At 36.8% G+C, this 22929-nt stretch overlaps 2 protein-coding genes across 5 annotated transcripts; one reads left to right on the forward strand and one right to left on the reverse strand.

The window, feature by feature from the left end:
• Nucleotides 1-69: 69 nt before the first annotated feature.
• Nucleotides 70-22690, forward strand: LOC309486892 (protein O-GlcNAcase). Of its 4 annotated transcripts, none has more exons than XM_082154360.1 (18): nt 70-394; nt 6633-6769; nt 8717-8768; nt 12262-12359; nt 13308-13438; nt 13633-13804; nt 14016-14114; nt 14852-15121; nt 15378-15464; nt 17120-17538; nt 17779-17953; nt 18116-18172; nt 18808-18893; nt 19061-19165; nt 19256-19347; nt 20349-20544; nt 20671-20827; nt 20912-22690. In XM_082154360.1, exons 2-18 carry the CDS (start codon nt 6730-6732, stop codon nt 21046-21048), a joined length of 2373 nt encoding a protein of 790 aa, XP_082010486.1. In that variant the 5' UTR covers nt 70-394; nt 6633-6729; the 3' UTR covers nt 21049-22690. The 4 variants fall into 4 exon arrangements, 3 of the variants coding, with proteins under 3 accessions (XP_082010486.1, XP_082010485.1, XP_082010487.1); XR_014201707.1 differs by lacking the exon at nt 70-394 and having other exon boundaries at nt 6468-6769; nt 20912-21846; nt 21943-22690; XM_082154359.1 differs by lacking the exon at nt 70-394 and having other exon boundaries at nt 6468-6769.
• ccdc166 (coiled-coil domain containing 166) lies at nt 759-5577 on the reverse strand. Its single transcript, XM_082154994.1, has 7 exons — nt 5175-5577; nt 5027-5080; nt 4545-4599; nt 4270-4414; nt 3945-4024; nt 2217-2393; nt 759-2119 (listed from the first exon to the last, which is right to left on the reverse strand). The coding sequence occupies exons 1-7, from the start codon at nt 5285-5287 to the stop codon at nt 1859-1861; spliced, it is 885 nt and encodes a 294-aa protein (XP_082011120.1). The 5' UTR covers nt 5288-5577; the 3' UTR covers nt 759-1858.
• Nucleotides 22691-22929: the final 239 nt, after the last annotated feature.

A 22929-nucleotide genomic window follows, 5' to 3' on the forward strand; every position in this document is an offset into this window, starting at 1 on the left:
TCTGTCGCTAGAGCACCTCTTGAGATCAGGGGAGTGAGTAAAACACGGACAGCTTTTACTGGCCTACGTCCGTTACACCTATCGATACACCTCTTTGTGTATGCGTTTCACAATTTTCAAACTATGGGACCAACTGGCGCTCTTTCTGTATCTTGGTCTACTGAGATAGTAGCCTCCTGAGACCCTGCGACCTCATATGAGGACATTACATTTTTGCCTCTTGACACAATGATAGTCAAATTTGTAAATCTTAGACATGTTGGCCACATTTAGGGACACTGCCCACACCATCTTGTGGTGATATCACAACATTACACCAATGTCAGTGAGAAGAAAATGGCTGGAATATCAGCAAAACACTTCTACACCAGTTCCCGAAAGAAAAATGACCCAGGTAAAAAAATCTATTCAAATTACATGAATGAAACAAATGTATTTATGTACAATACTGTCTCTATCATCATACGGGGATAAAAATTTGACATATTTTAGTAATAGTAGCACTCTAGGACATCAGTAAATGTGAAGTACTCGTTTGAGGACATTGGGACTATATTACGTTATTTATTCTAACATATGGTTAGCTGGTGGGACGTTTGCCCATATATATTTAGAACAATAATACCTTAGTAAAAACCTAAAGTAATATTGACAAACTATATATCATTTGAAAGCTTACAATCTCTAGTTTTCATATTTGGTGGCTGTTTTTTTTAAAATAAAATCAATTTGCAACAAGAATATTTCATATTCATTAGGCGTGTTTAGGCCTTTATTTTGAAATAGAAATAAACATGAAAAATCATGAAAGATTGGTAGAAACCTCAGTTTGTTTTCATGCCAAGAGTTCAAAAGATAACACTAATTAAATGTTATGAGAAAAAAAGGTCTGAAAATGTTTAGAATATAAAGAAAAATATTATGGATTCTCGATTTGTGATGCAGCAGCGAGCTATAACGCACATATGTGCTCTTTTTATGTTTATTAGAGGTTGAAATCAAATCAAATACTGCCAAAACACCCATACTATTTCTGAATAGGATGTATACTTCATAAATTGTATGAAATTATGGAAAGACATGGTTCAGATCACTCAAAACATATGAAAATGGAGACGCCCTTATATGGTCAGTAAGGAAGCTGGCTGTCCATCTAGTGAAAAAGTTTGGTACTACGCCCAAATAAAATCTTACTGAAAGCTCATTTTTTGAGATATCAACCTAAAATTTGGAACACAACTTGTTTAGATTTTTGGCTTTAATTTTCTAGCAGTTTTAGAGTAAAATATATTTTATAATATATATATTTTATATAAAATATAAATAATTATATTTTTACATTCTATATTTTCATAAACTCAAACTTATATAACTTTTTTTCTGTTTCACTTTCATAATTTATTTCACTTCTACAATAATCTGGCAAATGTCTTCTTAAAAACAATACCAACCATATGTATATATTCCAAAGCATTCTTGAATTACAACCATTTAAGTTTGTTTTTTGATTGCTAGTACTATGTCCTCACATGAGGACATCATATGGTAAATCATAGACCCACTGTCCTCACATGAGGACATAATTTTCTGCAAAAACTACTTCCTGTACAAAAACAAATTTTAGTTATTATACTTATTAGGTCCTACTTATCCCAAATAGCAAGAACAATTATAAAATGCACACCAGGCAAACTCTCGGGTCTCAGGAGGATAGAGATCACTAAACAAAGCATTTTTTTTCTCATTTCATTCAGCAAATTCTTCTCGAGTCTTACAATGTATTCATATGTTTATTGAAAGTGACTGGGGAAAAATGACATGAAACAATTCCCTTGTAGTGTAATTGAACTGGCTCCAGTTATTGGTGGTTGCTCCGGGGGTGTTCTCTGTTGTTTGCAGCCGCTGGTGTTGTGGATTTTGAGCATGAGGAAATACGTTGGGTGCGAAGCTTCTGCACATACTCTCGCTCCAGCAACAGTTGTCGTTGATGATTCAGTAGAGCATCCCGTTGACTGTGTAGAGCCTCATCTCTCAGGAAAAGGTTTTTGAACTCCTCACACAGGCTTTTATTCTCCTGATACACATTTTTTGTATAGGACATCATGCAGTGAGATGCCTCCTAGGGAGAGGGAAGAGAAAATGTCTTGACTCAGTGTCTCCCATGGTCCTTTGACAAACAACCATGCTGATTGACTTCACAACTAGCATTCACTCACCTTGTTAGCTGAGATAATCAAAGCTTGCATCTGGTCTTCTGCCTGTTGCACCTGGCTCTTCATCTTTCTATTGAAATCAGCCTTGAGAGCAAGCAGAGTCTTTGAATGATGACACTGCAAAGAAGTCAGCTCCCTCTGCAGCTCAGTGATACAACACAACTGCTGCTGTTGTAGAGTCTACGTCAAACACAAATACATAAATATGTATATAAAAAGCCATTCCATCTCAGTGCAGTATGAAAACAATTATGTAATCCTCAACTATATGAAAATGCTGACACTAGTTCACACTTATTTCAGAACCTATACAGCACATGAGCTTTGACAATTCAATTCAATTCAATTCAATTCAATTATTTGTATAGCGCTTTTCACAATACACATTTCAAAGCAGCTTGAATTAATAAATTAAGTGGCTTTGGTAGTGGGTCATTGGGAACTTTTCGCCCTAGTGTTTTTCTAATACTTTGTATTCGGACATACTACTCTTTTGTCGTACTGTTTTTCACTTACTATATAGTAGGAAAGTATTTGATTTCAGATGCAGCAGATCACTATACATGTGCATGTATGGAACATGCCATTTACATAGTCTGAAAACAGTGCAGTCCATCCTCCACCTAACCACAGGCTCCACTGTTCACTACAATGGTAAAACACTAAATTATAGACTACAAAACACAGCTACAAAACACAACATAACAGAGACCCTATAAGCCCCAACATAACAGAAGATTAAATACTAAGACAAAACAGACAAAATAACACTTAATTTTAACATTTATTCTCCGTTGGCACTTGGCAGTCTGGCGCGAAGCATGCTGGGAACTAGAACTCTGCTAAACTCATTCTATTTAAGTTCAGCTGAAAGGTAGGGTAGGCAATTTTCTGAAAGGCTAGAAATAGCAAGCTAGCTTTGAAAGCATAATATCCCACCCTCCCTTCAGAGTGCTGTCTAAACCCACGCATCCTTCAGAACACATGAACGCGTACAGCAGGGAGCAAACAAAAGCTCCACGAGACTCGAGACGGCGTTAAACTACCTCATGTCTCAAAGCACATTGAATTAAAATAATAAAGAACATAAAAAATTCAAAGAGCAATGACCGACCTGTACCAGCTGACGTGTTGCCACTGAAATGCATAAATTCGAGTCATAAACCACTCAGAGTATAACGTCACAAGTTTCCATCTCTTCCAGACCGTTGTTTTGGTAAGGAGGAACTGTAAAAGGTAGCTGCTGTTTCAGTTGCCGGGCTCGGTGACTGACATCTTTCTAACTCTGCATTGCATGAAACACGCTGATGACATGTGATGTCTGCGTGAGCAGGGTGACCGGAGGTAATAAAATACATACGTTGACAGGCAGGTAGGACATCGTATCATTGCATTCGAACTGATTGCAATGATTGGATGAACATTTTATGATCATTCGCCTTCCACAGATGATATACATATAAATACATTTAGACCACTTAACTAGTGGTCTAAATGTATTAGTGATTGCAATTAGGATGTGAAGAGACATTCAACCAGCATAACAAAAAAAACAAAATCTTGAACAAATCACCTACAGTACCTTCCCTTGAATATAATCAGTTATTGAGTTCACTTAACTTTTTTCAATTAAGTACAACAAACTTTTTGTAATATTTCTCCTTTAATTTGGTTAATTCAACTGTACAAACACACACAAAAAGGAATAATAAAAAAGAGAGATCCTGCTACCTTAACCTCTTTTAGGTCTGCAATTTCAATATTTAGCTTGGCCAGCTGATTCTCCATCAGCAGGATCTCTCTCAGCAACTCTGAAAACACAAAAAACACACTTGAAGTGCAACAATTGATGTTTCAAATGTTATATTCAAACCAAGTAACTACTATCTGGCTAACTAACTGTAGTGAGCAATTGATTGTACCTGTTGTTGGTAAAATGACTTGTAATAATGTATGGGCATTACACACTACATTTTCAGTCATTTACAGAAAAATATAACCACACGATTACGATTAGCCTTCATTTCCTGTACAGATACATACACACTTGTCTTACCGTTCTTCTTCTCCTCATGTTTATCCTGCATGTTCTGTCTCAGTCTCTGCAGCTCCTCAAGTTCCTGATGGCTCCGATCACTCAGAGTGACTATAGCATTCTGTCTCTTCTCTGCCGCCTTAGAAAGATATAAGATGTACTCTACCTGCACAGCATAGAAAATGAGAATGACTATGATTTTATATATAGGCCTAGGACAAATATGATTAATTATTATGATAATTTATAATTAATATTAATTTTACAAACATTTGTGTTAATTTGTGAGAACTTACATTTTCTGTACGTGTCTGAACTACCTCGTTCTGAAGAAACTCATTTTCTTTACGTCTGGAGTTGATTGTGTGTTAAACTGTCAAACATTAACACAAATGCAGATCCATAATATCTGTCAGTTTGAGCTACTGGCTGGACTGCATTAGTATTATTGGTCAATCGACATGAAAACACAAGGTTGGTGCGTTTACAATATTGCAGTAGGCTGTACTGTACGGCTTCATCAAGCTTTCGGTCATCTCCACGCACATGCGCACTCTTCAAAATACAGTAAGTTAAATGCTAATGTGTTTTACACGGCCGTATTCTCTGGCAGAAACACAAGTGTGAAAACCGCTTTCACTTAAATAGAGTGAGGAAATGTCATTCGTGGATACTAGTGTGTGAAAGACTAGTGAAAGTGTGTTTTGAATGTACCCAGCGAAAAGTCGTAGGCTAATTTCAAGCAAGGAATTTTGTTACTGTTTGTGCAAAAGGATACAGTAGTTCAGCTCTCCTCTTCAGTGTGCTTAGGTTCTCAGTAAGAGTATCATATCTATGGATGCAAAGCAATATTAACTAGATTAATGAACCGTCTATCTCAAAAGTGATTTAAACTGTTCTTTGAATCTCTAGTCCAGGCAACTCACTCCCTGTGTAACAGCATCTCTCTCTCTGATTCCCCCTGTTCTGCGCTCTCAGCCGAGACATTTACGTCCTGTTGCTGCTTTGACTTTTTTTTGCTTTTCTTCTTTGATAACATCCTGAAACCTCCTAGACAAGTTCTTATCTCGAATACAGCACACTTACAACGACAAAAGGAAATCTAACGTATTTAATCAAGTTCATGCGCCGTTTTCCACTCCCACAGTTGGTTGCACTATGTAACCAAGACAACCAGACATAGGCCTAACATTCGGTTTAAATCCAAAATGAGTTTTAATAATCTATTTCAACCACTAATATCCAGCGCCTACGCGATTTATTATTAATTCTAATTTAAATAAAATTTTATTTAGGAAATTCTAATTGTGAACAGGCAGCAGTGATTGATATTTTTGTGTGCTGATATTATACACGCTGGCCGCTTGGTGGAGCAAAATACTTTACCGGTAGAGTCAATGTTGCCATGTCCGCATATTATAAACTACTTTGAACTTGTTTTTCTTGTTTGTATAAAAATGGGATACAGACACATTACACCTCTCCCGGTTGGTCTGGGAATCTCCCGCATATTGTACAATATCCCTCAAAATGGTTCACATTGTTCACATCGCGCAAATTAGGCTATATAATATTTTGTAAGAAAAATATCCATAATTTTAACTTTATAAACCATAATCATTAGCTTCCGGTAACGGGGGTAAAGCGCATTCATGAAAGAGTTGAGTTCCAGCGTATGACGTAGCATGTACTGTAGGAGTAGCGTAAGCTTTGACGCCTGTCACGGTTCAAACAAACTAGGGCAACAAACTCAAGCTCCTCCGACATTTCTCTTTAAAAGTTATTGTATTAGACTTCTAAATCGTGACCGGTGTTCAGTTTTGCTCTATCCTCTGTGCTTCCACTTCCCCATTCGTCACTCTTCCACTGGAACTCGACTTATGTACAGCCGGAAGCAGTCATTATAGTTTATAAAGTTATAAATAAAAAACGCATTCCTTCACTTTTGAAGGCCTTTATTAACCCCCTGGAGAATGGATGCGTTTTTTTGGGCCTTAGGTACCATTCACTCCCATTATAAAGCATGGAAGCATTTAAAGCATATAAAGCATTTTTTTTTTTTAAATAACTGATTGTGTTTGGCTGAAAGAAGTCATAAACACCTATGATGGTGTATATTCTTTCTTTCTTTTTTTCTTTCTTTCTTTCTTTCTTTCTTTCAAACCATTATTGGAATCAGGTTGCTTGTTTGTCTTGAGAGATCTGGCAACAATGCGTAGAGTGCACTGAGCGAATAGACAAGAGGCAGAATCGAGCTCACATAGCCTACTCAAGAAACGTCCACGTTTGATAGTTTTCCAATGTTTGAAGATTGAAAACAACAACAACACATAACTGCAATAAAAAACGTAATTCTTTTCTCTCTTCATGGCTTGCGGTTTCAGTTCACACGCTCTGTGTGTGCCGGAGGGGAGGATGCGCGGCTGAATACTTCAGTCCGGAGAGACTGAATCCGCATCCTGATAGACAATCATAGCGACGATGGAGGGACGACACGAGTTTTTATGCGGGGTTGTTGAGGGTAAGTTTACGCACACATTATTTTTCTGAATGCTTGTCAGGGAGCCACAAATATAGATGTAACGTTATTCGTTAAAATGCATGTTTAACGTGAATTGGTGTGGCTATGTATCTTCGAAGCATTATTTACTACAATTGTTTACGGAAAAAAAATAAGCACCACGCTATACTGACACATATAATTAACCTTTAAAATAACCAATTTCTCATTTATGGGCTAGTAGTACAATGTAATTCATCTTACTAAGCCGACGTGGAGCATCCTGGGTATTTATTTCCATATTTATACTGGAGTGTGATAGGAAGCAGCTGGCTAGAAACCGTAACACACACACATCTCCATCTCCATCCACTGTGCGCACACACACACATGCATGTTGTGCATATCTCCTAATTGGCCTTACTCTTGTTTGTAGCTCAGTGTCACATTATTGGCTCGGTGGGCAATTTGTCTCTTCTCTCCAGGGCACCCTGCGGGATTCCAGTAGCTTTTTCTCACTGACCCACATGTTTTACAGCTGCAAACTTGTAGCTAGAACTTGTGGAAGGGAAGAGGGGAGTCACACTTTATGATCTATAACATCAAAGCTAGTGATACTTTACATTAAAGTAGATTTAGGCTACTATGAGTAAATCCAGCTTAACTTGCACACAGTGCACTTACGTAAAGTGATGCCTATTATATAGCAAATCTCGGCTATGTGATTATATACTGTATAAAGTTGGATATTTAAGTATATCCAACATCATTTGCACACACATATATACCCAATAATAGATGATAGGCCTACATACTATATAACAAGTTTCAATTGCTTTTATATTGTTGTGTAACCAGTCTGACTCTACCCCCTTTGAGCGGGATTCGAATCCGGGTCTCCGGCATGGGAGGCGGTCGCGCTAACAATTACGCTAAAGGCTGCATCCGCTAGCCTTCCTCTTGATATCAGGGGAGTGAGGTTTTACCTGCACAGCTCTCACTAGCTGGCCACCATTACCCATCTCTAATCTGTTAAATGTGACGATATTATGATATTATGAACATTAACATCATTATTTTCTGTTAAGCTACTGTATTGTTCACATACCAGTAGGATCAATTACTTCATATTCATAATTACTGAAGCAAATCAAGCTTCTTCTAAACACATAAGAAAATATGTGTGGTATGTTTTTCCATCAGCATGGCAGCCAACATGAATAATAAATTATAACCAACCACTGTCTTTCCTAATGCAGCAAAATCTATGCTAGAACGACATAATGATGTGTGATCCCAAACACTGTCAGTGACAACTTATAAAAGTTTTTGGAATTTTTCAAAATGTATTCATTAGCTCTCAGTAGAGGCATTGAGGATGGATGCGTGAAAATGTGGATATGGATGTAACGTATTTAATGATATGTACCATAGTTTTATAAATACTTTAACTTCATGAATTACAATCAATCAATGCGCAAGCAAGCAGAAACCAATGGAGGCTGTTTTCGCAAAAAGATCTGCTTCGCATCGCAGCTTATTCTGGCCAAGAACTACAGACAGAAAGAGTGTTCAGAGCAAATCCAAGACTTTTGTCATGGCTGTCTCTGTGAAATGTTGTACAGAAAACACTGTAAAAATAGAGGAATATATGTATCAACTTTGTGATAAGAGTCATCAGACAACCCTTAAAACTAAGCAGATTATTTGCTTAAGAGTGCCTCATACCTCTGGTGATGACCCTGGCCGGTATTATATAATGGGTCCAGTATGGGATGGATGCGCCAAGTCCATATTTCAGAGTCTGCCCAAAACCTGCCTGTTTTGAGTGGGTTGCAGTGAAGAGGAGGTGGAAAAGAACAGAAATACTGAAGATTTGTGACGGTTATGAAATGCTGCCTTGTGTAAATGGAGAAAAAAATCAGGTATGTGTCTGCGTGTGTGATATATATATACTCTACTCCTTAGGTTTCTATGGGAGACCCTGGTCAATGGAACAAAGGAAGGTACTATTTCAATGGTGAGTATTGGATCAGTGACTACACACACACAGTTAAATGGGATGATGAGGTTGCTCTTTATATGCACTTGTATTACTAAAAGAACACAAAATATTACATATTATAAGTCTGGGGTTATACAATGTAATATGCAATATTGATTTGGATCATGTTGGTAACATGGTGGTATCAGAGCAGTGCAGTAAGGCTGCCCAGGGGGCAGCACAGAGCAGCTGGTGTGTTGCAGAGGTGTAAAAGCCTGTGGGCAGAGAGACAAATGGCTTTTTATGACTAATGGCTGGACATTGGTGCCAGCATGACTCCACTGAGCCACAGTTTCACACATCTTTATACACCATGATGAAACCAATGGCAAGGAACAAGTCCATTTTCCCTTGCATCTTTGAATCAGAGAAAGGGTGAGGTAGGAAAAGAGCAAAACATAGAAATAAGATGCTAATAATAATAATAAAAAAACATTTATTTGAAAATTATATTATTATTTTAGGTTTTATTTTCTTAAACGTAATAAAAAAAAAAAAAAATTGCTTGTGCTTGATTCATTCTTTCTTATTTGTTATTTGATATATTATTTGATGATGATGATGATGATAATAATAATAATTTATTATCGTAATTATTGTTGTTGTTTTGTTATATAGTGAGTCTTTGAGCTAATAGGATAATAAATGTCATACAGTGGTTTAATGAAAGAGAAAGAAACGACAGATTGTAAACAAGAGAGATGGTATCCCTGCTGAAAAGACAATCTTTCTGTTCTGATCTGGTTTAGTGCTGGAATAGCTGGTAGCCATTCAATTTTCCAGCAAAACTGAGTTGGTCAAGCTGGTTAACCTAGGAAATCTTCTTGGTTTAGGTATAGTTAATAGGCCTAATGGTGACACCAACACACCAGCATCTAAAACAGGTATACTGTATGCTGTCCTGTATTGAGTCCCTGCTGCCCTTCAGTCATAAAGCAGTTTTTCTCTCTCTGCTGCTGCATTATGAACAAACTCACACTTACCCAGTGAGCTGGCATGGACTGGCAGATCTGTGTTTGATTTGCTGAACTCAAGTTCTCCTCCCTTTAAGCTTAGTACAGCTTCTTATGATCTTAAAAAAAAGATTTATTGCATATGATTCACTCATTCTTTCCCATTTCTTATTCTTTGATATAAGGGAATATGAATATTATATGGCAACACATCTATATAATTACATGACATCTTTATAGATCTTTAAACAATGGATTACTATGTAAAATATAACTGATTTAGAAGGGCAAGCAACAGTTCCATCAAATGGCGCAAAACTCTTTCACACTGGCATGTGTACATATATGTTCATATCTGTGTTGTGGTTCTGATCAATGACAGAAATTAGGGTGCATGGGAATCCATCTGGACACACAGGAAGAAAGGAAATGAGCAAGAGGGTATCCACACACACACACACACACACACACACACACACACACACACACACACACACACACTTGTGAAATTGAATGATTTTGTACAAACCTTGTTTTATCTCAGTTTTTTACTTGTCTTGTTGAGAATTATAAAATAAACTCTCTTACAACACTTTTCACATTATTTTTTCCCCCACAGTAGTTTATTTAAACAAATGGCCTACTCCTTTGTCTTCAATTTTATGTAATAGCTGGCATTTTATATAGTATTAAATAATATGTTTTTAATAATGTTAGCAAATGTAGGGCTTGATTGTAAATGATGCATTAAAATATTGATATTTTAACTTTTTTATTTGATATTTTAGATTATGAAATTTACATTAAAGGGTTAGTTCAGCCCAAAATTCTGTCATTAATTACTCACCCTCAATTTTGGGTTGAATTAACTTGTAATTTGTATTTATTTTCTTCACATTTAGTATCTTATGTTTCATCTCACTGACATGCTGGTTACCACGTACAAACTTTTATTTTATTTTTTTGTTATTTTTAAAGGGAAAAATGAAAACAATTTCTTCACTCATTGGGCCCTATTATAACGATCTAAGCGCATGGTCTAAAGCGCACGGTGCAAGTGCACTTAGGCCGTGTCCAAATCCACTTTTGCTAGTTTAACGAGGGGAAAAATGGTCGGCACGCCCGGCGCATGGTCTTAAATAGTTATCCCTATTCTCTTAATGAGTATAGGGTGTGTTTTGGGTGTAACGTGCAATAAACCAATCAGAGTGTCATTTCCTATTCCCTTTTAAAAGCCAGTTGCGCTTGCGCCATGGCGGATTCGCTATTTACATGGTGGAATTTTCAAGCGGAAAAACTGAACGATTCTCTAGCGAGGAAACGGATCAGCTCGTCGCGCAAGCAGACCATCTACGGGACAAGCTGGATTCCACCATATCTTTATGTACACAATATGAGTCTTTTACATTGTAATCCTTTTATTTGTAATATTTGGCTAGTTTGTGTGCTGCTGTGCATTCCAGTGTGTGTAATAAGCAGAGTGTATGCGCGTTGTGGACCCGCCTATAGGCACATATTACTAATGCGCCCTTTAAATAAAAATAATAAAATACTGCGCCATTGACTTTAGTCCAGGTTTCAGTTGGTCAATGGCGAAGTCTATTTAAGTTGCCTCAAAATAGCAATGCACCAACAATGTGCCAGAACACACCTCATTTTCAGACCAGCACACCCATGGGCGAACAGATGGGCACAAATGCATTTGCTATTTAAACAACGTGGCACAGGACGTGAAAAAGATAACTGTGTCAGGCTGAAACTAGCAAAAAACACTTACGTCGCGCCTAGCGCCGCATTGCACCGGGTGTATGATAGGGCCCATTGTTTAGATTGACAGTTTTTTTCGAATGAAAGATTTTACTATTAAGATTTGGGTTTAAATAATTCAATTAAATATAGCAAAAACAAACAATGAAGCATGGTGAGAAGTTCATATAGCAAAAACAAACAATGAAGCATGGTGAGAAGTTCCCCAGTTTTAATGTGACCTTCATATCATAAAAAGGAGTTAATTGAAACATTATCCCTTGGGTCTTGAATGTTCAAGTTAAAACATGATCTTCCATTATCAACCATTATTAACTTTATCCAGTAATCATGATCCTACAATATTTGTTTAGAGGACATTGTCATTGGCATGGTATTGAAATGGTTGTACTAAAAATAACAATAAAATATTGCACTGCAGATAAATTATTTCTCTTTACAGATAGATTGAAATTCATAGAGGGACAGACCATAAAATAAAAAAAATTCTCTGCAAAGGAATCGACCATTTGCTGTTTTTAAACTCAGACTCATTCTCTGCAGGAAATGTGACCTCTTATATTATTAATTATGCAAGATCATTAATAATGCAAGATCATCAAGAGATGCATGTCTCTATTTTCTGCCTGTCTCTCTCTCTTTCTCCCTGTCGTGTCTTGCTGTCTTCTTACACAATATTCTTAAAACATGATCCATTCTAAATTCTGAAATTATTTTTCTTATTATGATGCACCCATTGTCCCTTTCAGGATGCAGATGTGGGGTTTGAACACATATCTGTATGGTCCTAAAGATGATCTGAAGCACAGGTTACTGTGGAGGGAAGTTTATTCAGCAGAGGAAGAGGGTATGTTGAAGTATGGGGGTTACAGTACTTTTGTTATCACTGTAAAAAATAAGTTTTAAGTACAATCAACTTGGATGTTTAAGTTATTTCAACTTAAAGGGTTAGTTCACCCAAAAATGAAATTTCTGTATTAATTACTCACCCTCATGTCATTCCAAACCCGCTTCTGGGTTCTACGTCAGAACGCCAGCTCATTATTGGTCGACGCTGGTCACGTGAGCACCACAATGCATGCGTGTGATGCTGACGCTGGAGCCTGCCAATTATGAGCTGCACTGTGTCAAAGTCCCTTTAACGTCTTTGACTGTGTTTACTAGATCAGAAGCGTATGAGACTGACACAGACGAGAAGAAAATGTTGAATAAAGTCGTTATTTTAATTTGATTTTTTTCGCACAAAAAGTAGTCTTGTTTCTTCATAACATCAAGGTTGAACCACTGTAGTCACATGGACTATTTTAACGATGTCTTTGCTACCTTTCTGAGCCTTGAAAGGTGCAGTGGCGTTGCTACATGCATGGCTGGTTCAGAAACCTCTCGGATTTCATCAAAAATATCTTTAATTTGTGTTCCAAAGATGAACGAAGGTCTAACAGGTTTGGAATGACACGAGGGTGAGTAATTAATGACAGAAATTTCATTTTTGGGTGAAACCCGCTTAAAAAAATTAGTTGAATCTTGTATAACTTATAAAAAATAACTTATTTTGTTGAGTTAAAGCAATGTAAAAACATATGTCTTCATAACTATCATATAATTTTTTACAGTGTAGGCTTTCATATCGTAACCTGTAGTTTCATATCATAACCTGTCTAAAAAAACTTGATATATTTATTGTAATGAATTATGAATCATTAGTATTGCAATAATATAGTGCAATTCCAGTATGATAAAGGTGCCATATCACACTTTGAAACCTTTCACTTTCTCATTCTCTCACTGTCTCCAGTTCAGTTGAAAGCTCTGGTGTGTGAAGCAGAGTCGAGGGGTCTGACGTTTGTATACGCTCTTTCTCCGGGTCAGGACATCGTCTTCTCCAGCTCTTGTGATCTCACACTACTCAAACGCAAACTCAGACAGGTAAGCAAAGTCACTTGTTTTCTTCCTCGGTATCTTTTCATTTTTATCCCACTTTGTTCAAATCAAAGACACTTTTTTACAGTTTATTTCATGTTAATATTGTTCCAACTTTAGCATCTGCACAATTGTTTTGCTGTTTGACTCATGTGTAAAGTTCAAGAATGTGAACTTGTTCTCTTTAATTTCACCACTAGGTGTCAGACCTGGGCTGTCAGGCTTTTGCCCTCCTATTTGATGACATTGATCACTCCATGTGCCAGTCAGATACAGAGGCCTTTTCCTCATTCGCTCACGCCCAGGTCACCGTGGCCAATGAGATCTTCCGTTTCCTGGGGGAACCACCTGTCTTCCTTTTCTGTCCCACTGGTAGGCCGATACATAAATATATCAAGCTTAGTTCAGCAGGACAAAAATCATTTTAATGGAGTGAAAAATTTACTTAATGATACCTTAGAAGAAAAGAAATACTGCTTTTCTCGTCTTAATACCCCATCTAAATTCTCACTGTCTTTCCTTACATTTTTCTCTCATTCCTTCCCATAAAACAGTACTGTGCTGTTATTTCTTTTCTCTCTAGAGTACTGTAGTTCTCTGTGCACTCCTAGCGTGTCAAAGTCTCCCTACATGCTGATGATTGGGGAGGATCTTCTCCCTGGCATCTCTGTCATCTGGACCGGTGAGAGACATGTGCAGTGTGTCCTTTAAAAATTCACACACAATATCTATGTTTTCATCCAAAGTTGCAAATTTAACTTATATGCAAAACTAGAATATCGCATAAAACATTTGCGAATAAAGCACAGTTTCCATTCCATGTGTTCAAGAGGATAAAATTATCACAAAATATACAGTATGTAATAAAAATAGAAGTTGGTGTAATCGGGGAAGCCACTGTGGCTCTTTGTACTTCATAAATTACTTGCGTCTCAGAGCGCGCAGACATAGCGCCATGAACGCTGTGATGTTATCTTGCGTTCGGATGGCTGGTGTTTGTGAATGCAATCATGTGAGAAGCTTCTGGGAGGGAATTCCAGCCAACCATTTTGATGACAGACTTTGGCTCATGCATTTCAGAATGACCAAACCCAACATTTGAGATGTGTTTGATGAGATCCACTGTGCGATGAGGTCCACTGGTCCATTTATCCAATCACATCCTCTGTTGAGGCAAAGTCATGCAAGTATTTTGTTGCGCATCGGGGGATTTATTCAGTAAATGTGTTTCCATCATTGTTTATGTGCAAGTCTTCTTATCGGATAAAAAAAAATGTCTTGGCATTTCCATAATTGTTTTATGCGATGTCCCAAAATGTGCATAAAAATAGGTGGATGGAAACATAGCTAATTTCAGTTGGTTACATAAACGTAAACCACATTTATAACATTACATATTTGTCTTTCACTCTCCTGTAGGAAATAAGGTGATATCACGGGAACTGAGTGCCGAATCATTAGCAGAGGTTCAGATGGTGCTTCGACGGCCACCACTCATTTGGGACAACCTCCATGCTAATGATTATGACTCCCGACGTGTCTTCCTGGGGCCTTTTAAGGGCCGGCCCCCCGGACTCAGGTCCCATCTGAGGGGTCTGCTGCTTAATCCAAACTGCGAGTTTGAAGCCAACTTCATCCCTCTGCATACCTTGGGAAGCTGGCATAAAGAAGTGAAGGAAGAGGGGAAAGGTGAGAGCAGAATGGGGCGTACAGAGTAAAGGAGGATAGAGAGGAATGAGAACAGGGAGAAGCTCAAATATTATAGCATGAAAAAAGCAATGCCAAGGCTTTGAGATTGATTCCCAGGGAATGCATAAATGATAAAATGTATATCTTGAAAGTTGTTTTGGACAAAAGCATCTGCCGAATGCATAAATGTAAAAAAGTAAAATAAAGTGTATAAAGGAACATTCTGCTCCTTGCTGACACAGTTTGACCTCTGTAGGTGATGAAGAGGCCTATCGTGTGGATAGAGCGCTGTCAGCCGCCCTGCAAGACTGGATGAAGGAACTCAGCCTTCCTCTACAGCCTGGTACAACATCCACCCTTACACAGTTTTTACACCCTTATATTAATTAGTACACCCATATTCAACTGGGATAGACATTGAAAAAATTACACTTTACCTTTAAAATTATTGATCACATCTGAGTTTAATACACACGTGTATTCACAAGTAGTAATAAAATGTTTTTTTGTTTTTTTAGCTGTTCAATTCATATTTAAAATGTAGTTATTGTAACAATAAAATACTCAATTAAATATCACTTTACCATTAATAATAATACATATTTTATAATTATGAATCACTGTAATATAAATTGTTACATTTAAATGAATCAAACTGTTTTAAAATGTACATGAATGTACATTTAATTTATTTAGTTTTTCTTAATGTAATCAAATGTAATAAAAATTAATTATTATATTATATTGATTTTTGACAGTGTTATTTTAGTATTATTTATACTATTATTGTATTTTTACATATTTTGAATTAGCTTTAATTTTTATATTAAAATTTTAGTTAAATTATTTGTAATTTTGTTTAATATTTTTCTATTCAGCTTTAATGTATATATTTTTTTAAATTATATGTAGTTTTAGTCATTTTAATACTTCAGCGTATTTCAGCTAGTTTCCCTAATCAATATTTCTAATTGTCATTAAAGTTTTTCTAATTAAATTTATTTCAGCTTAATTTCAATTAACAAAAACAATTCTTAATAGTTTTACTTTTAGTTACCAACTGATATTTGAATGAATAAACTGATCAATGATTTCTTCAGTTTATTTTTAAGTGGCACTCCTAGTCCTCCACAGGCAGTGTTGGGGAAAGTTACTTTGAAAAGTAATGCATTACAATATTGCGTAACTCCCTTAGAAAGTTACTAATTGCATTACTTAATTACTTTTTAAGAAAAGTAATGCATTGCATTACTTTTTCCCAGCTAGGCTGGGCTTCTATTTTTATAACAAAAAGTTTTATTTTTGGACAAATGTAAAGGCCCTTTCACACCAAAATTAAAATTAAACAGTACAGTAGAGGGAACATCTCAAACAAACCTTTCACCTGTGCTGACATTCTGGATTGCAGAAGAATAGGATACAGGAGAGGTAAGTTTAACACTTACTTTAAAAATTAAAAATCTAAAGTCATTTTTGCTTGGGTCAACATCAAGTACATCGGTCAATAAAGTGAGATCAAATTCATTAAAATATTTGTTTTATTTAACATATTTAATTATTGGAGGTTTATGTAGTATGCTGATTTTGCATTTCACTGATTTTATTCATTTTGAGGAATATCTTTTTTTGTTTAAGTGAGATGAGTAAATGCCTGCTCACATTTAGTCTAAAATGTTAATAACCATCATGTTTACACACAACGCCTCTGCACTTACGATTTTTCTCAACATGAGGACAAGAGAGCTGTCAGTCAATAAATGGGAAAACAAAGTAACTTGCATTACTTATTCACAAAAGTAACTGATATTTTGTTGTAAATGTAAAAGTAATGCGTTACTTACTAGTTAATTGAAAAAAGTAATCTGATTACGTAACTCACATTACTTGAAATGCGTTACCCCCAATGCTGTCCACGGGTCACAAAGAATCTCTTTGCTGACATGAATCGGATCTTTTAGTCCAGTTATTTCACACAAGTTTCTGAATTTTTTCTTTTAGGACGCCAGTTGAGGCCAACAGACCCCAAGCTCTCAAAACTCTCTGTTAAATCAAAGTCCTCCGATAGCTCAGACAATCAATGTGAAGCCCAGCCCAAATGTCCCATAACCTCTTCCCAGAGCACAGGGGCTCTTGCTAGCGATGAAATCCCAGCAGACCCGGTTATGAGCCAGGATCTGAAAGCTGGGGAGAACCAGGTCTCCTGGAGCACCAGCCATGAAAAGAGCTCTAGAAGGGGATTGTGTTCTGGGAGGGCTCCTCTCAGCGAGGCCCAGGTCCGGCTGCTGGTTGGCCTGTACTACCTGCCACATGAACACGGGCCACCCGCTCAGAATCTCCTGCAGGATCTCACGTGGCTCAAAGCCAACTGTCACTGCGTCAGTGTCAACCGCAACGGCAAGAAGGCCTCGCCACAGAAGGTGGAAACATCCTTTTTTATTAAATATTTTCTATTCACCACTGATTCATATGTCATTCGATCTGCTTGTGAATGCTACTGAAATTATAGTAATGATTCAACATGGATGTAGTTTATAATATGTGTTTAATGTGCTCGATTATTATTATTAACCCCAATTATTTATTTAAATATTTGTATTTAATATGGAATGTGTTGTACTTTGTGTTCTCTGATGGTAATATTTCTCTTGCTCTCTCAGGTAGAGGACTGGCGGGCCCGTGCAGGCCGTTTCCTGGCTGTGTGTGATGATGTGGCAATACTGCACAGTGCTGTTGTGAACAGCATCAATAGGGCTGTTCTTTATGACCTTTACCCTTACATCTGGGACCTGAGAAACACCCTGCTGGTGGCCAAGGCCTTCATCTGCTGGCTAGGTGAGAGAGATACTGTAGTATGGATGATTAAGAAGAGAGGATCTTGTCTTTTCATGTATTTTGAGTGTGAATCACCATTGAAGTTTTGTCCTGTAGATCGCCCTTCCCTCCAGTTTCCCACCCTCATCTCCCATCTTTTCACAAGCATATTTCCTTTCACAGAGGGTCGTATACTGAGTGAAGGTTTTCCGCTAGACTCTTGGAAAAACTGCTTCCACTGTGAGTGTCAAACATGCACATATATACTGTAGCATATTCATTTCTGCATAGTTTTCTGAAGCCATATACTAGCTTTGTGTGAGGAAAATACTGAAATTTAAGTCATCATTGACTGGTTATGTTCTCTTGCGATACTTCTGTACAAAAGTTTGGGGTCAGTAACACCTTTTTTTGAAAGAATCCTTTGCTCAATATTTTTTGCTCAATCTTTTGCTCAAGATTTATAATGTTACAAAGTGTTTATTTTTCAAATATTTGCTGTTCTTTTGAACTTTCTAATCTTCAAAGAATCCTGGAATTTTTTTTTATCACGGTTTCCACAAAAATATTAAGCAACACAACTGTTTTCAGCATTATTAATAAAAAATAAATGTTTATTGAGCACCAAATCAGAATGAAGGCTGGAGTAATGGCTGCTGGAACTTTGACTTTGCTATCACAGGAATACTTTAATTTTTAAATATTTTAAAAGAGAAAACTGATATTTAAAATGTTAATGTTTTTACTCTGTTTTTTATCAAATAAATGCAGAGACTTTTGACTAACCTCAAACTATTGAACAGTAGCATGATGCATAAAAACTGACGCTTTGATATTGTTGATGATTGATGCTTTGAGATTGTTGACACTGACAGGGTGCGGAGCTTCCTCAGGGGCGGAGCTACATGGTGTGGAGGCGGAGCCATGGGTGTTTAAAGGGGGGCTGTCTGGAGAGGTGCAGGTGGGAATGACATAATTAATGATTCAGTTTAAAAAAAACAGTTATGCATTTCATTAAATTAGTATAAATTGCCAGATCCATTTGGTGTCGTTTTTTTACAGTCTCTTGATCTTTTCCTGTCTTAATCTTGTTTTTGTCTTTCTTTCTCTGGTGTTGGTGTGAATCAGATGCTTCTGCCTGTGGGGACCAGCAGTGAGTTATTCAGTCACCCTCCCCCTCTGTTCCCCACCTCTCGACTTTACAACATACGGCCATTCCAGCAAAAAGACAAGGTGACTCAAGCATACTTGTTAACCCACTGACTCGCACCTCATTATACATTTATGACTCTTATCATTGTTGTTTTCTTCACAAAACTTTAGGTGGAGCTGTACCGAATGGTGCATCAGTTGCATCAGAGGGGTAAAGCGAGCCAGGACGTTGCCATCTCCCATCCTGACTTCATTGGGGACAGGCAAGAATTGCTCTCAAGCATATCACAGCCCACTTTTAAAATGTTCTGTTATTGTTATTGTTCAATAGATGCCTCAGTCTGAGTAAGAATTAAGAAACTATATCTATTATCTATAATTGCAGTCTCTGATCCCTGAGATAAAAAAAGTTTAAAATCAGCACATTTCCACTTTGAAATAAATAGGAATCACAATACACAAATAAGCCATTTAATTTGATGTTTAATATTTATTTGATTTAAGTATTTGAAAATTATGACACTACATTTATCAAAATACAATATATAATAATTTTAACTTATAAAAACAAATACAGTGCTGGTCAGAATTATTTGCCCCCTTGGTAATTATGATCAAAGATGGCTGTAAAAAGTAAATCTGCATTGTTAATCCTTTTGATATTTTATTTTTTTTAAATGCAAAAATCTAACCTTTCATTTAAGTAAAATAATTGAAAGTGGGGGGGAAATCACATTATGAAATAAATGTTTTTCTCCAAAACACGTTGGGAACAATTATTTATGAAATACTTTTTGCACTGTATGTACTGTACATTCTTATTTTAAAATGTTTGGGGTCTCTAAGGTTAAAAAAAAAGAAAATAAATTCATACTTTTATTTAGCAATGATGCATTAAATTGATCAAAAGTGACATCAAAGTGACATATTTCAAGTGACACTGAAGACTGGAGTAATGGCTGCTGAAAATGCAGCTTTGGCATTGCAAATATAAATTACATAAAAAAAAAAATTAAACTACAAAACAGATATTTTAATGTTTTACTGTTTGATCAAACAAATGCAGCCTTGGTGAGCATAAGAGACTTTTCACAAACTTTTTCACAAACGGTTGTGTGTATATAGGGAAGACAGATTGTGTGAGAAAATAGCTGAAAAAGGAGGTTGCACTCAAGCATAATGCCTTAATATATTTCTTCTTTGTCTTGAAAAAAATCAGTTGAGGTATATGAGAAATATCAACCTGTTTGTGTTTGTGTTTCAGGTGTCTGGGTGCGTCTCTGGCCTTGTGCCCAGAGTACAGCTTAGTTCTGGAGGATGAACTAGGTGTATGTGGGTGCGCTGTGGGCATTCTGGATCTCCGCTCTTTTGCCAAACGATGTCAGGCCACCTGGCTACCTGCTATGAGGGACAAATATCCTTCACGCCCCCATGGAGCCAGTGGACATACTGCAACAAAGGTCAGAGTTACAGCTAAACACAAAGCTACACAGAAACACACTATACCACAGTACTTTTAAAATGGTGCAGTAGTAACCTAATCCTGACATGGTTTGAATTGCACTTTCTCCTCCCTGAAACCCTAGGAGGCGCTGCTGTTTTTCCATGAAGAACACGACTACCCAGACTCACTGCTATATCATTTCCCATCTCAGCTCAGGCTTGAGGCTCTTCCTGATCTGGTGGACTGTAGCGTCAGTCGTAGTCTCCTCACGGCCTTGCTAACGGCCCTCAAAGCTAACGGTGCGCTAACACTGATTGTAATTTGAAGCATTTTAGCCTTTTATACAAGATATTAGCCCTGATAACCGAGTATTTCTTCCTCAGGTTCACAGGGTGTATTCTGCGAGGTCCAGCCTACAGATGGATTACGGATGGAATTTCTGACAAAGTTGGGATTTCTGGAGATCCTCCGTGGAGAAGCACAACCTAGAGAGGGTGTCGTTTTAGGGAGGCTGTTATAAGCGAATAGTCAAAACACACAGGATCCAGTCTTTGATCAAGTTTTTAGATCAACATGTTGCCATGTTTGAGACCAGAACTGGGGTTATGTTGTACTTAGAAAAATTGCTGGGTTTAGAAAGTGCTTTGTGAAGTGTTAAGGTCGATTCACAGGTCTGAATTTTGGCAGGAAATAATCGAATTAAACAATGCATACTGCATGACAAAATCAAATCTACGATCAGATAAAAAAATATCATACTATGATGATCTGACTTTTTTTAAATTGTGTGGATACATTTTCTTTTCAGAGACTAACTAAAATTTGGCATTGGACAGACTGTGATTTGTTTTAGTGCGAAAATATTTAGTTTGTTAATATTTTATTTATAATAGTGCAAGCCACAGTAAAAATGTATGAAAACATTTAACAAAAAACACAAAATTGAATAATAGGACAGGAATTTAGTGAAATGTAGGTAATAGGTATGTGGTCTAAGAAAAACAAAACAGTTGATAGTAGTTGTGGGATTATCAGAGATTGTCTGTAGGCACTTTTTGTGATTATTTAATAATTTCCTGAAATTTATTTACATTGAACTTGGTGTGAACAGGCCTTTAGGCTTCATGGTCAAAGCTGGGGCAGATAAAACATTACTAATAAAAAATAAGGGACAAAATGATAATTTAATAGTGATGACTTGTTTACAGCTTCATCTTTACTAATTAGCATTCTGTTTGCTTTCTCACTGCACTGTGCATCTGGAGCTCTCCTATTGGTTCGCAGTCTTCGCACAAACCTTTGGCTCTGCTTTTGGGAGGTAATAAAACTTGCTGTTTTTTTATTGAAAGTTTCTGTGTTGCAGCTGTGGATGGCTGTAGGAGCAAAAAGCACAATATTTCTCTTTTGTATTCAGTGTACGCACACACACACAAGCAATCTTCCCTCCAGCCAGTCATGGACATACTCACAAAGCAGACTCTTGAAGACACATAATAGCTCCTCCAATGTGCTGAAGGAGCCCTGACCGCCACTGCTACAAGATTGATGAATCATGGTGTATCTTTTTATAGCTCTTCCTTTGAATGAATTCTCTCTCTTTCTCACACACACACTCACTAATTTTCTGAGGCAAAATTGTAAGCTCTAGCAATCTCACTTTGTCCTTTTACACACATACACACACTCGCTCACTCAGTTGTATGCACGTCCATCCACAAGTTCAATAATATGCCTTCTGATCTTTAAACAATAGCCTTCTTTAATCCCCATGGGCAATCATAAAAAAAAACATAAATTAAATCTGCTTTTTTGTTCCATTGATTTGATATTGTTTTGATGTAATCTCATTGATTTTGAGTTTTGCTTTGCTATAGTTTCTGGTATTTTTGTACATTTATTGTAAAAGACACTTGATTGTGCATGCTAACTTTAAGGCATCCAGTTTTACATTTTTAGAGCACTTTTACTATTTCTGCAGGTTTTAATGTCAGAATTGTGATATGTACACTGAAAGGTCCAAGCATAGGTAGTCATATTAAATGTTCAATTGGTTGCATTGAATGTTTTTAAAGATTATGGTACAGTACAACTGCAGGTTTTGTAATAATGGAATAAAACGTGTTTACAGCATCATTAAAATCTTTCCTTTCTGGAAAAATGTCTCTTTTGTTTGTGTATGTTCTATATTTACATTATATTAATTTCACTGCCTTAGTCATATCTGATATATGTATATTTACAGTATGTATATACATTTCGATTCAATTAGATGAGCACATGCAGCATATGATTCTAAAGAAAGCATGCAAACTTTTATCAAGATCGGACCATAGCTGGCGCTATAACTGTTAAAACGCTTAAAAAAACATATATTTCCTGAGTAAATTGCCTGTATTGGCTG

This window comes from Leuciscus leuciscus (assembly GCF_965113295.1).
Source record: "Leuciscus leuciscus genome assembly, chromosome: 2".
Classification (NCBI taxonomy): Eukaryota; Metazoa; Chordata; class Actinopteri; order Cypriniformes; family Leuciscidae; genus Leuciscus; species Leuciscus leuciscus.

Bases quoted from the DNA above. Each gene is read 5' to 3' on its own strand.
- LOC309486892 (XM_082154360.1), top strand. From the start codon at position 6,730: ATGGAGGGACGACACGAGTTTTTATGCGGGGTTGTTGAGG. The intron at 13,439-13,632 runs GTAAGCAAAGTC...TTTCACCACTAG, and splicing joins TCAAACGCAAACTCAGACAG to GTGTCAGACCTGGGCTGTCA. The intron at 14,115-14,851 runs GTGAGAGACATG...ACTCTCCTGTAG, and splicing joins CATCTCTGTCATCTGGACCG to GAAATAAGGTGATATCACGG.
- ccdc166 (XM_082154994.1), bottom strand. From the start codon at position 5,287: ATGTTATCAAAGAAGAAAAGCAAAAAAAAGTCAAAGCAGCAACAGGAC. The intron at 4,025-4,269 runs GTAAGACAAGTG...TTGTGTTTTCAG, and splicing joins ACATGAGGAGAAGAAGAACG to AGTTGCTGAGAGAGATCCTG. The intron at 2,394-3,944 runs GTAGCAGGATCT...TGTTTGACGTAG, and splicing joins CAGACCTAAAAGAGGTTAAG to ACTCTACAACAGCAGCAGTT.